Below are 13,799 nucleotides of genomic sequence, written 5' to 3'. Positions count from 1 at the left end.
AATGTAGCATTAAATAAAATTTAGGAAATGACGGACGGAAATATTCATTAAAGCGTTGACAATCAAGAAGCAATATCACAGCATGACGGAAGGACATTTATTTAAATCAACTTATTTTTAATCATGTTTATTGCTAGAAAATTATAAAATCACATAATCCAGTGTTTTTGAATACCTAAAATAAATATATGACAAAAACCAAAAATAAATAGTTGTTTTATAAAATTAATATCTCAAGAAATCATTGACTCGAGGTTGAACTTTTATATGCGAAAATGTCTTCCAGGAAATGGACTTTTAATTTGAAAAGTCTCCCGGAAACACACTTGCTGCTGGATTCGCGCTTTTGAGTGTCGGCGCCTGAACACGCAGAAATCAATACTCGCCGCTTTTTAGAATTAAAATCGAGATATCTGGAAAATAAAAACTCTTAAGAGATGTTTTATCACGTAAGTTCGTAACTGTTTCGATTTTACGTGTAAAATGTACATTAGCGTACGCTCTTATCATGTATGCATTGATGCCGTTTTGTCTCGGCTAACGTTAAGTTAACTTTTCCTGCACAAATGCTGGATGTAATAAAGCTAGCTAGCTAGTTAAATGTAGTAATTTTGGAGATTTATGGATATTATGTTGATATTTTTCTTATTTGATAAGAAAATACGAATCAGTCAATGTAAGTTAACTGTTAATGTAAACAGATTCTAGATACGTACATTAATGCATTAATTGCATTTACTTAATGTAACTTGTTGTATGACTTATTTATGAATTTCTCTCTCTCTTTCTCTCTCTCTCTCTCTCTCTCTATATATATATATATATATGCATACTAATTAATTTATTTATTTATTTATTGTTTGTTTGTTGTTTTCTCAATATCCATCCCAATAGATCTCTTTGGAGCATGAGATTCTCCTGCATCCCCGATACTTTGGACCGAACCTGTTGAACACAGTCAAACAGAAGCTGTTCACTGAGGTGGAGGGAACATGTACAGGAAAGTAAGTCCAACAGAAATCAAGAGATCTGACTCTTTTCAGTGATTATTATGAAAAATGAATCTCAGATGTCTTTCTTTTGTTTCATAGGTACGGCTTTGTTATTGCAGTAACCACGATCGATAATATTGGAGCGGGTGTTATCCAGCCTGGCAGGGGTTTTGTGCTGTATCCCGTCAAATACAAAGCCATCGTGTTCCGTCCCTTTAAGGGAGAAGTTGTGGATGCTGTCGTCACCCAGGTTAACAAAGTACGGGTCGATGATGTTTTAAATGATTTTGATAAAACTCGCCGTCCCTGCTGATGATTTATTTTTTTACACCTCAGTATAATGTTTTTCTCTCTTTCCTTTCCCAGGTTGGACTCTTTACAGAAATTGGCCCCATGTCTTGTTTCATTTCTCGTCATGTAGGTTGTTTATATATATATATATATATTATATATTGGTTTGTGTAATGATTAGTTGTTGATTGTTGTTGTTTTTTTTTTTTTTTTTTCTGTTATATCTAGTTTATTTCTTATGTGGTGTTTTTTGAAAACTCAAATCCTCCATGTTATAAGACAGTCGATGAGGTAGGAAGCGTTTTATTGAGGGGAATTCTTCAAGTCCTCATTTGCACGAATATAGGTGGTTTCAGTTTGTTGTCTTCAACAGGACATTGTGATCCAACAAGACGATGAAATTCGGCTGAAGATTGTGGGAACCCGAGTGGATAAGAATGATATTGTAAGTCCCTGTCACTTTGTTGATATTTAGAAAATTTCAATTTGGATATAATTCTAAAGGTTATTTAATTCCTTTTTTTTGTTTGTTTCTTTTTTATTAGTTTGCCATTGGCTCTCTCATGGATGACTACCTGGGTATGTATTTCTTGTAAAGAAAACATCTGTCACAGCTGTGTTTACAGTGCCATATCTTTATTGAGTTATAATTTACAATAACTGTTGTACCTGTTATATCAAAAACCATTCATTTCAATGCTGTTGTTTTTTCCCAATAACGTATTGTCTATTCTTTGTCTATTTTATGTTGTACTATCCAACTATTGTCTAAGACTTTTATTCTCATTCTTCTAGGTCTTGTGAGCTGATTCTTCTGCCAAGAATATGGGAAATATGAAACTTGATGCTAACTAGTTTATGTATATACTGTAATTATTTTCCCATTCATTTGAAGTTGTGTTTTTTTCTCCCCTCTTTTTATTGTTATTTTTATCCCCATGTTAGTATATCCATAGTTTTCCCATGGCAAGAGTTCAATTGTGGAGCGGCATCAAGTTAAATGGGAAAGACTGTGAATTGTTTCATTTAAATATCATTAGTTGGGCTCTTGAGATATTGAGAGATCCTGTGGGCAAAAGCATTTCACAAGCATGTTATGGAAAGTCAGCGGTATCATTCATCACATTTTATAATGTAAGGTCATTTTTAAGCATATTTTTGTAAATGCCAGCCAGCCTGTACTTGAATATATTTCTCTTTTGTAATACAGCACTCACAAAATGTTGACCGTGTCTCCGTCTGGTTTTCTTGTTTTAGTTATTGCTTGTTCTGTGATTCTGTGTGAGAGAGGCTTGATACATAGTACGCAGTGAGCATTGCTGATATTGGTACCCCACTCTGAAAACAATATCATTATTATTGCAACAGCTTTCTTTCATGCCAGTCACACAGTGGCACGCTGCCTACTGAAATATTTAAAGGAATAGTTCACCACACAAAATAATATTTACTCACCATCAGGCTTTTCAAGATGAGTCTGTTTCTTCGTGGGAACAGAATCTGGATAAATTTAGCAGTACACTCGCTCGCCAATGGATCCAAACATGTAATCATCAAGATGCCTAACAAGGAAGTCATAGGCTGCTTTGGGACTGAATATAAACTGTGGTCTTTTGGGAAGGCCTTTATAAATATCAGAGCAACTGCATTTACTTCCCTTAAATAGGAACTTCACAGGCTTTTTTGAGTTGTATAGTATCCATGCACAGATAAGACTATTTTTTTTGTTTTTCTTCACGTTTTGATTTTATTGGAAATCTTGAATGGATTTTTTTTTTTTTTTTTTTTATATTGTGATGTTGTTTTGCTATTATATTTTTGATATGGAAATTAAATTTAAGCTTAATGTTCAAAACCTGCATTACTTTATTCAGAGGAACACAATGCTTGACAGAACTGTAGCAGATGCTTGACACAACTGTAGGGACAGTCTGTTATTAGGTAATTTTTCACTTTTATAAAAAGAACTTTATATTTATTTCAGTACTTTCTTAGGTTGGAGGATTTAATTTTTTTTAAACATATAAATAAGCTTTATAATCAAAACTTAGAATGACAATAATCCATTCATTCATTCATTCTGTTTATTCCAAAATGAGACTTCTGTCTGAATATCAAAAACTCGCAGTGTTCCCTAAAAATAAAAACAAGTTTATTATAATTAAACAAGATAGAAATGAGTCTATAAATTTCACAACAAGTGTTACCAAAAAAGGAACAAGAAAATCACAATTTACAATAACTTTAAAGAAGTGCACGGCGTGCCTTCCTTTTTTAGCTTCTTACGTCATTCAAAAGAGATCCATGTAATTTAATCTGGTTTATAAAATGCTTAAAATATTGCTTATCTTTAGTTCATTTTCTCACATGAATCTGATACTTTCCAAACAAATGTATAAAGAAAAAAAAGGCACGTCCATCTCTCACGTTCACGGCCTTATTACGTGTTATTTCTGCGACAGGCCTGGCCTTTACGTCAGCACCGCGCGACCCGTTCCTCCTTTCTCTCGTCCTGAAGATGGCGGCAGGGGTGAGTAAGATGGGAGAAAACCCTTTGATGCCTTATTACAGCACATCTCCATCCACAATCACCCCATAATCACGCCAATCCTTATATCTTTATACGCTGTTTTTGAGCAGTATTATTTTATAGCCTCTTTTAAAGCCGCCGTGATGATTATTTGCGCTGTAAATATTCCCCACACCCCTTTATAAGGTGGTTAGAGTGATGACATTGTGCCACGTTTCCCTTGCTCTCCCGTCCACGCCTTTCACTCCGCTTTAAACATTTTGTAGATGGCTGAGTGTCATGTTATTTGTAGTTTCACATTAAATGCATGACAGCGAAGCGCATGTATATCAGCAGCGCGAGCGGGTAGAAAAGCATTCATCGTGTGGCCGTCAAAACATTTTTAAACCATTGACATCCAATTCTGAAACCTAGTGTTGAAAGTCTTAATCATAGGTTTCAAAACTTAACAACACCAGATGGTTTATAAATAAATGTACTGAAGCATCCAGTGTTTGTTCTCTATTTGTGCATGCAGACTGTTTATAGTGTGTGAGGTCAATTATTTCAGGAATAGACTTTGTCAGCTGCCTCGGGGATAGTGCTGTGTAATGCTCTGTGAGGGGTCATAATGAAGGGACAGCTTCTGTTGGCACTGAGTCTGAACGAGCAGCATCCGTTTCAGCGATGTGATCTCAAACCTTGTGTTTCTGCAGACTCTCTACACATACCCAGAGAACTGGAGGGCCTTTAAGGCTCAGATCGCTGCCCAGTACAGCGGGGCTCGTCTGAAGATTGCGAGCGCCTCCCCTGCCTTCACCTTTGGGCAGACGAACCGATCCCCTGCTTTCCTCAGCAACTTTCCCTTGGGCAAGGTTAGTATCCGCATGCCTTTTTAAATGCATGTGTCCTGGATGTAGTTATTAATGTTGTTCCCGTCCATTTAGGTTCCTGCTTACCAGGGTGATGATGGCTTCTGTCTGTTTGAGAGCAATGCCATTGCTCACTTCTGTAAGTATGCTTTATAGGGCCTGTTTATGCTTGGCCACTTCTTTTGATCGGATGGCGATTTGTTAAAAGGGCTCCATTTGCTCTTTCACAGAAATTTTTATCCTCAAAACAAATATAAATCTTTAGTTCTTTTGGTGTATGGAAATTAAACAAATGTGTGTTGTATTTCATTCATCCTCCAATTTCAAATTCAAAGGCCGTAATAGGTGTGAGAGAGCGTGCATTCAGGTGTTTTAATGAAGATGAGTGTGTGTTGAGCTTTGGGATGCGATGCCGAGCATTGGGTTTTCCTAAACTGATCCTAAATTGCATTGATTTTAAATTAGGGTGTATAAAGACAGAAACTGATATGAAATTTTTCTTGTGTACGCTGATTGAAGAGCATGCATTTGCAACTCGTATACCAGAAATTCAAATAGCTCAATGTCTTTTATTAAGTGTTAAGATAAAAAGGTAATCAAAATATGCATTCATTTGTTGGAAAATAAGCAACATTATAACTGCTGATTATTAATCACATTAATTTATATGAAAATTTGCCGATAATTGCTTACACGCATTATTTGCAGAAACCATCAAATGCCCGCCACATGTTTTCAGAGAGCGCATATTATAATAATTTATATGATCCATAAAGAGATACTTGTATTTTTACAGGTGTTGATGCACTTGTACATATTGCATTTGAGTTTAATATGACCTGCAGTTTACGAAGAGGGATGCATTCGGAATTTTCTATTTTTTGTGTGTGTGCATTCGGATGTTTATTTATTTTATGAGCTGTTGTATGTTCAGATTTTAAACGAGTCCCTGGTCTTTTTCACGATCAGAGGAAATGCCTGAAGTGGCCAAGTGTAAATAGGCTCATATGAACTATTGTGATGCTTTAAAAAATGTTTAGTGTTTTATTACACCCAGTTAATGCTGTTGTTTCCTGCTGACAGTGAGCAATGATGCCCTCCGTGGCAGCACTCCTCAGGCCAGTGCCCAGGTGCTGCAGTGGGTCAGTTTTGCTGACTCTGAGATCATCCCTCCAGCTAGTGCCTGGGTGTTCCCCACCTTGGGTATCATGCAGTTCAACAAACAGGTTAGCTTTTAATATATTAGTGTAATGGTCTCATCTGTCGGGAATTGAATGTTTTTTGTAAGTCTGCACTCTGTCTTGTTTGCAGGCCACAGAACAGGCTAAGGAAGAGGTGAAACGTGTCCTCGCCATCCTCAATCAGCATTTAACCACTCGCACTTTCCTGGTTGGGGAGAGAGTCAGTCTGGCTGACATCACTGTTGTCTGCTCTCTGCTCTGGCTCTACAAACAGGTGAGTCTGCAGGGTGCCATGAAAACCTGAGCTGTGACCAGGTTGTATTAATTAGGGATGTGGATTCACAAAATAGGTCCATATATATTTATCTGATCTCATCTTAGTTCACCTGGAGCCTGTTGCATAAAAGCTTGAGACTAGTTTTAAAAGTTAGTCATCAAATTTCTTTCTTTAAAAATGTCCATAATTTTCTTTAATCTAGTTGCATTACATCGTAGATTAGTCTGTTAAATCTTAAAACGAGACTGATTACCACATTGCTAACTGCAAGTAATTAAGACAGTCTTAACACAGAGGCTAAGTGTATGCAGCTGGCCTCTGATATTAGTGATTTTTAGTTTTCAGAATATATTTATTGAAAATTAAAAAGGGATAGTTCACCCAAAAATGAAAATTGTCATTCCTCAATTCCGAGAGCTTTCTGAGCCTCAAATAGACAGCAGGGATCCTAACACAAGCAACATCCTAACACGAGCAAGTTCCAGAAATGTAGTAAGGACATCGTTAAAATAATCCTTGTGACATCCGTTGTTCAACCATAATTTTACAAAGCTGCGAGAATACTTTTTGTGTGCAAAGAAAAAAAAAATAATGATTTTATTCAACAATTAGTCTCTTACGTGTCACCCTTGCGCTGTTTTGGAGAGTATCACATACGTAAACAATATGCTGTTCTGTGTCAGCAGCACCGCATGCAGATATGTTGCTGACGCTTTGATCTGAATGTAAACAACGTATCCGCGTACATACACTGAACAAAATTATAAACGCAGCACTTTTGTTTTTGCCCCCATTTTTTATCAGCTGAACTCAAAGATCTAAGACTTTTTCTATGAACACAAAAGGCCTGTTTCTCTCAAATATTTTTCACAAATCTGTCTAAATCTGTATTAGAGAGCACTTCTCCTTCGCCGAGATAATCCATCCACCTCCCAGGTGAGCACTTCACCTTCGCCGATTATAGCATAAAAGGCCACTCTAAGTTGTGCAGTTTTATCACACAGCACAATGCCACAGATGTCTCAAATTTTGAGGGAGCATGCAGTTGGCATGCTGACTGCAGGAATGTGTCCACCACATGTTCATTTCTCTACCATAAGCCATCTCCAAAGGTGTTTCAGAGAATTTGGCAGTACGTACATCCAACCGGCCTTACAAACCGCAGACCACATGTAACCACACCAGCCCAGGACCTCCACATCCAGCATCTTCACCTCCAAGATCATCTGAGAGCAGCCACCCGGACAGCTGCTGCAACAATCGGTTTGCACAACCAAAGAATTTCTGCACAAACTATCAGAAACCGTCTCAGGGAAGCTCATCTGCATGCTTGTCATCCTCATCGGGGTCTCGACCTGACTGCAGTTCGTCTTCGTAACTGACTTGAGTGGGCAAATGCTCACATTCGATGGCGTCTGGCACTTTGGAGAGGTGTTCCCTTCACGGATGAATCCCGGTTTTCACTGTACAGGGCAGATGGCAGACAGCGTGTATGGCGTCGTGTGGGTGAGTGGTTTGCTGATGTCAGTGTTGTGGATCGAGTGGCCCATGGTGGCGGTGGGGTTATGGTATGGGCAGGCATATGTTATGAACAACAAACACAGGTGTATTTTATTGATGCCATTTTGAATGCACAGAGATACTGTGACGAGATCCTGAGGCCCATTGTTGTGCCATTCATCCACGACCATCACCTCATGTTGCAGCACGATAATGGAAGGCCCCATGTTGCAAGGATCTGTACACAATTCCTGGAAGCTGAAAACATCCCAGTTTTGCATGACCAGTATACTCACCGGACATGTCACCCATTGAGCATGTTTGGGATGCTCTGGATGGGCATATACGACAGCGTGTTCCAGTTCCTGCCCATATCCAGTAACTTCACACAGCCATTGAAGAGGAGTGGACCAACATTCCACAATCAACAACCTGATCAACTCTGTGCGAAGGAGATGTGTTGCAGCTGCGTGAGGCAAATGGTGGTCACACTGACTGGTTTTCGGACCCACCAATACAGTAAAACTGCACATTTTGGAGTGGTCGTTTATTGTGGCCAGCCTAAGGCACACCTGTGCAATAATCACGCTGTCTAATCAGCATCTTGATATGCCACACCTGTGAGGTGGATCATCTCAGCATAATCCCCCCCCGATTAAATTTTTCTCGACTCCTTTTTAATAGTTAAATTTTATTAATAAAAAGGCATGTCTGATTAATTAAAATCATCAACTTAATTTAATCATTTTTTTTTTCTTAAAGTAGCCTTATGAATTTTTTTTTGAAGGGTTGCTGTGAATACCTTTACAGTTCTGTGTATGTGATATGCTAGTTTTACTCAAATCAAATGGTCATGAAGTGACTCTCAGAGCAATTCTGGAGATGTTGTTCATGTTTACGTCCTCATTTAGTGAGACGGCAGATGCTGAAATCACCAAGAGCGCCACGTGCGCTTCAGTATTTGTGTCGTAAACAAAACCACGCTTCTGCGCCATTCATTAACAGAGACGCGCAGAACATTCAGGATTCAAATTTAAATAGACTTTTGCAGCTTAATATTTACAGATACTCTCCATCCATATCGTGATTTGATTCAAGTGTAATGACCTGCTTTTGAATAATGCGTTCAAAATTTGACAAATTCCGTGACATTCCGCGTTGAACTGTGAATTGTTTTTATGACTGGATCCAGTAATTCCGTCTGTGTTTTCAGCATTGCGGAAATCATTGGGCCCTACACATGTACGATTTTAATGATGTCCTTATACGTTTCTGAGCCTTGATCGTGTTGGGATACTTGCTGTCCATGTGAGGCTCAGAGAGCTCTCAGAATTCATCAGAAATATCTTCATTTGTGTTCTGAAGATGAATGAAGATCTTGCAGGTTTGGAATGACATGAGGGTGAGTAATTAATAACAGAGTTTTCATCTTTGGGTGAACTATCCCTTTAAAACTGATTTCTTCCCGTTTAAGATTCCTTACGAGGCATGACGAAGATTTAATTTTAAATTATGCTGCCCTGTTATTATAAATTATTTTATGTATATTTTTAAGGCTATAGTGTGTCTTAATGGTCTATTTTGTTGAATGTCATCTGATCATCACTCATTGGCCTGTTAAACCATTTTAATGACTAATGTGCAATAAATGAACTTGATAAAGCTCCAAGATAATAAACAGATCAAACCTACATTAGATAAGTTGTATTAGTGATTGAATAATCAGTTACATGATTAAAGGGATAGTTTGTTCAAAAATGCAGTTATCTACTTGGCCTTGTGTTCTAATGCTGTATAATAAATAAATGTTCATTTTGGTTGAACTATCCTATTATATTAACAGTATTATCTTTCAGTTTGACATTGGTATTTTCATTCAGATGTTTTTGGTCTTCAGTTGAGTGTGTAATCTGTACAGGTTTCATGTTTGCTGATGTCACACTGTGTCTTTCATCATCTAGGTTCTTGAGCCTGCTTTCCGTCAGCCCTACCCCAATGTCACTCGCTGGTTTTTGACCTGTGTCAACCAACCTCAGTTTAAGGCTGTTTTGGGCGAGGTCAAGCTCTGTGAGAAAATGGCTCAGTTTGATGGTACGTTTCTCAAACCTCCTTGCTGCGTAGTTTTTGCATTTCAGCTTGAGCTTGAATTGAAGTGTAGAAAATCAGTTTGGTTTCAGGGTTATCAGCACAGTGTCATGAAGCACAAAGATGTTTCCTAAATCCATAATTTATAGGTCATCCTACCATTATGGCATAGTAAAATATTGACAAACCCCATAAAATTAGATAATTGTGTACATTCTAAAAGCAACTAAGAAATGCATTTACAATATTTTGCTAGATATATATAAAGCTTTTTCCTATTTACCAGAAAAAAAGAAACTATTGCAAAATATGTTTATTTTTTGTATAGGCTTTACATGGGTTATTTTATCAGTATTTGTAATGCAGCATTTTGTCATATCCCTCTTACCTCAGCGGTTTTTCCTTGAGGGCTTTTTTCTCACATTTTAACAAAGATAATGTTGTGATATTGAAGCCAGTAGACCCTTAAGCGAAATTAACCTGAAGCTCTACACACCTCAGCTTCCTCCAAAATAACTGACTGCAGAAAACTGACACTTTTGTTTTGGAAGAAGTTAAAGTGTGCATAGAAATGTGGTTGAGTGGGTTTGTAATGAAGCTCAAATAATATGCCCAATGTCTTCTAGAAGCATAAATAATAGTGCAGCAGTTCTTGGCTTTTTAATATCTTTTTCAATATTGAGTGCAAGTGTTTTTATTTAACATCGTCATTTCTCTAGCCAAGAAGTTTGCTGAGATGCAGCCGAAGAAGGAGGCTCCTGCCAAGAAGGAGAAGGGTGGTAAGGAAGGAGGCAAGCAGCAGCAACAACAACAACAGCAGGAGAAAAAAGAGAAGAAAAAGGAGGAAAAGAAAGCCGCCCCTGCTGAGGAGGAGATGGACGAATGTGAGGCTGCCTTGGCTTCTGAGCCGAAAGCCAAGGACCCATTTGCTCATCTTCCAAAAAGGTACTTGATACACCTCCACTTTAGAAATGGCTAGTTTTTGAGAGTTTGTTTGTGCTCTAATCAGTATGCCTTTGTTCTCTTGTCACTAGTTCTTTTGTCATGGATGAGTTCAAGAGGAAATACTCCAACGAGGACACCCTGACCGTGGCGTTGCCTTACTTCTGGGATCACTTTGATCGCGAGGGCTTCTCAATCTGGTATGCCGAGTACCGCTTCCCTGAAGAGCTGACCATGTCCTTCATGAGCTGTAATCTTATCACCGGTACGGTTGGGTCACATTGACTTTTTGATTTCATTTTGTTCGATGTTTTTTTTTTATAAAAGTGGTGGGAGTGTTGTTATTTTTTGTTCTTAAGTTTTTTTTTTTTAATTTTGAGTGTGTTATTTTTGCGAGAGTGTGGTATTGCATAGTTTTTCCACAGTATGTACATGTACGCTCTTGCTCTTTTTCTCAGGAATGTTCCAGCGACTCGACAAACTGCGTAAAAATGCCTTCGCCAGTGTCGTCCTCTTTGGCGCGAACAATGACAGCTGCATCTCTGGTATCTGGGTCTTCAGAGGCCAGGAGCTTGCATTTACTGTGAGTGATTTACAAGCATCCATAACCATGTATTTGGTCTTTATGTATGTTTATAGATAGACCCAGAGACTATCACCTTATATAAAATGGATATGTAAGATAAGGTATTGCAACAACTACAGATGCCAGATTGTGTAGTATTTCCCAAAAAGTGGGACTTGTGTACCCCTTCCTCAACAACAAACCAAAAATGTTATTGGTTTGCTTTTAAAACCAAAGCTTCATCTCCCTTTGAGACACCTGAGCTTTCGTTTCACAAGTTTTGACAGTTCTGGAGGTGATTTTTCTATCTGGTGTTGTAAAGAGATGTGTGCGTTTTACTATCCATATTCTTACACTTCATTTTTTTTTTCTGTATTAACTTGAATGTTAACATCAAAGAAATCCGATATTCATAATTGAAACCTGTTATTGTGTTTTAGTTTTAACAATGCAAAATCAGTTAATGTGGTTTGCAGCGATTTAAAATTTTTTTTTATCTAATGCATCACATTGACTAGATCAGGTTTTAAAACTGTCAGCCAGATTAGAATCTTTTATTCCAAGGCGCGTGGTGAAAGCTTCACTCCAGTGCCTTGCATCATATTTGGGCAAAGCACCGAGTAAGAGGAACATTAGCTGCTTTGAGTTTTGGCCAAATGTGACCAAATAATCTTTCCATCTCAACACAGCTGTAGTGATAGAACAACAACAAATGCAGCAGGCTTCAGGAGTAAACACCCTGAATCTCCGAAGTCTTTCACATTCTCTAGTGCTGGTAAATAAAAACCAGCACATCACCGAAGTGTATGTAAAAACCAGCACTGTGTGGAAAACATTTACTGTAGAAGCCTGTTGTATCTTTTGTTGATGCTGATGAAGTGACATTCAATCAAATGGTCTACTCAGAATTTGTGCTCTGCATTTACCCATCCCAATCGAAGTGACACGCAGAGCACTGTGTCATGGAAAACATTTCCTGTATCTTTTGTTGATGCTGATTCCAATCAAATTCTACTGTAGAAGCCAATCTGAGGGGGTTTTTTTCTGTTGTGTGATTAACATTGGGATTGTCTGGTTGCCAGACAGCACCCTTAATGTCCAGTGTGAAATATGGATGCTGAAGCAAATCTAGTAGATTCACTGTTCTAAATAAAAATGTGAAAACAACATTACATCAAGGTTTTACCTGCGCATGGGATAACCAGGGTAACTGACTACTTTTGACTTGTCTATTCATTTGCAAATGTGCTTCATTCAGTCTTGTCCAGATACATCAAATAGATAAAAATGTACGAATTTTTGGAAACTGGTGAACTGTGTGTATTTTGATACGGTTAGTTGGCTTGTTTTGATTAAAAGTTAACAGTGCAAATCAGGTTTGTTCAGCATGCAACTACAAACAAAATGTAACATTAAGCATTACGGGCTTTTTTTTTAAAAAATAAAAATGTTGAGCAATTTTTATTTCCTCAGCGAAAATGATTTAATGTCGTCTTTTTTTTTTTTTCTTTTCTCGTTTCTTTACAGCTGAGTGAGGATTGGCAGATCGACTATGAGTCATACACTTGGCGTAAGCTGGATGTGGACAGTGAGGAGTGCAAGACCATGGTGAAGGAGTACTTTGCATGGGAGGGTGAATTCAAGCATGTAGGCAAATCTTTCAACCAGGGCAAGATTTTCAAGTGAGAACATCTTGCACCTAGCATTTATCATCAGAATCAATGGACATGAAAATTGTTTGCGTATCCCATGTAAAGGCTTTGAGCTGTGTTTGAACAGAAGACTTGAGTTGAGAAAAATAAAACACTTTTTTTTTCCACAACCACACTTGTGTTCATTCATTTGTGAGGAGTGTTTATATAAGAGACAGTTCTGTTGTGAGTTTTACTCGCAAATCTTGTTTGTCTCAAATGCTTAAGCATGTTGCACTTTACTTGCAGTTATAAAATGTTTTATAAATGGTTAATGGTGCAATTTTGCAAGCTTTGAACGAGGTTAAAAGTATAAAATTTGCTTTTAATTTGGTAGTGCTGGTTTTAATGTTCTCGGAAAGTCTTTTTCCACTGTGCATGATGCTCTCCTGGGATCTGCGATTGAGAAAGCTTATAAATTTTGATGCTCTCCTCGAATCTGGAAATCATTGAATCTCTGGATCAAAATGGCGTCTCAGTCATTTAATTAAGGGAATGTTTGCATATTTCGACTTTGGCATTTGGGGGGAAAAAGAAAAGTAAAATCCACCAGAGGGCGCCTCAGGCACGTATCGCTTGAATGTTTTAACGCCCTAATATGGACCTAAAAAAAGCCTGTTTGATAGGTTAGGTTTGTTAGACCAAAATATGATCGTTTTAACATTCTGCACCCTGTAGTCTTCATGCTAAATACTTGGCACATTTAAGTCCATTTCAAAGTTATGTGAATTTATTATAAAAATAATGTTACATTCATACAGTGACATGAAAGTTTAGGAACCTCTTGCAGAATCTGTGAAAATGTGAATAATTTTAACATAATAAGAGAGACCGTATGAAATGCATGTTATTTTTTATTTAGTACTGTCCTGAGTAAGATATTTTACATAAAAG

General features: G+C 37.7%; 2 protein-coding genes across 2 annotated transcripts; both read left to right on the top strand.

Annotated features, from left to right (window-relative positions):
- Positions 1-291: 291 nt before the first annotated feature.
- LOC109110454 (DNA-directed RNA polymerase II subunit RPB7-like) lies at positions 292-2,510 on the top strand. Its single transcript, XM_042738560.1, has 8 exons — positions 292-449; positions 895-1,004; positions 1,092-1,251; positions 1,359-1,409; positions 1,512-1,574; positions 1,657-1,728; positions 1,829-1,862; positions 2,079-2,510. The coding sequence occupies exons 1-8, from the start codon at positions 438-440 to the stop codon at positions 2,090-2,092; spliced, it is 516 nt and encodes a 171-aa protein (XP_042594494.1). The 5' UTR covers positions 292-437; the 3' UTR covers positions 2,093-2,510.
- Positions 2,511-3,684: 1,174 nt separating this feature from the next.
- LOC109109902 (elongation factor 1-gamma) lies at positions 3,685-13,036 on the top strand. Its single transcript, XM_042738558.1, has 10 exons — positions 3,685-3,813; positions 4,509-4,667; positions 4,740-4,803; positions 5,748-5,890; positions 5,976-6,119; positions 9,584-9,713; positions 10,427-10,652; positions 10,742-10,914; positions 11,108-11,232; positions 12,742-13,036. Exons 1-10 carry the CDS (start codon positions 3,802-3,804, stop codon positions 12,898-12,900), a joined length of 1,335 nt encoding a protein of 444 aa, XP_042594492.1. The 5' UTR covers positions 3,685-3,801; the 3' UTR covers positions 12,901-13,036.
- Positions 13,037-13,799: the final 763 nt, after the last annotated feature.

Source organism: Cyprinus carpio, chromosome B14 (assembly GCF_018340385.1).
Source record: "Cyprinus carpio isolate SPL01 chromosome B14, ASM1834038v1, whole genome shotgun sequence".
In the NCBI taxonomy this organism is placed as follows: Eukaryota; Metazoa; Chordata; class Actinopteri; order Cypriniformes; family Cyprinidae; genus Cyprinus; species Cyprinus carpio.
This window is presented reverse-complemented; position numbering and strand designations above follow the sequence as displayed.

Coding starts and splice junctions, on each gene's coding strand:
- LOC109110454 (XM_042738560.1), top strand. Junction 1,410..1,511: donor CTTGTTTCATTTCTCGTCAT/GTAGGTTGTTTA, acceptor TGTTATATCTAG/TTTATTTCTTATGTGGTGTT. Junction 1,575..1,656: donor GTTATAAGACAGTCGATGAG/GTAGGAAGCGTT, acceptor TGTCTTCAACAG/GACATTGTGATCCAACAAGA.
- LOC109109902 (XM_042738558.1), top strand. Junction 6,120..9,583: donor TGCTCTGGCTCTACAAACAG/GTGAGTCTGCAG, acceptor TTCATCATCTAG/GTTCTTGAGCCTGCTTTCCG. Junction 10,915..11,107: donor GAGCTGTAATCTTATCACCG/GTACGGTTGGGT, acceptor TCTTTTTCTCAG/GAATGTTCCAGCGACTCGAC.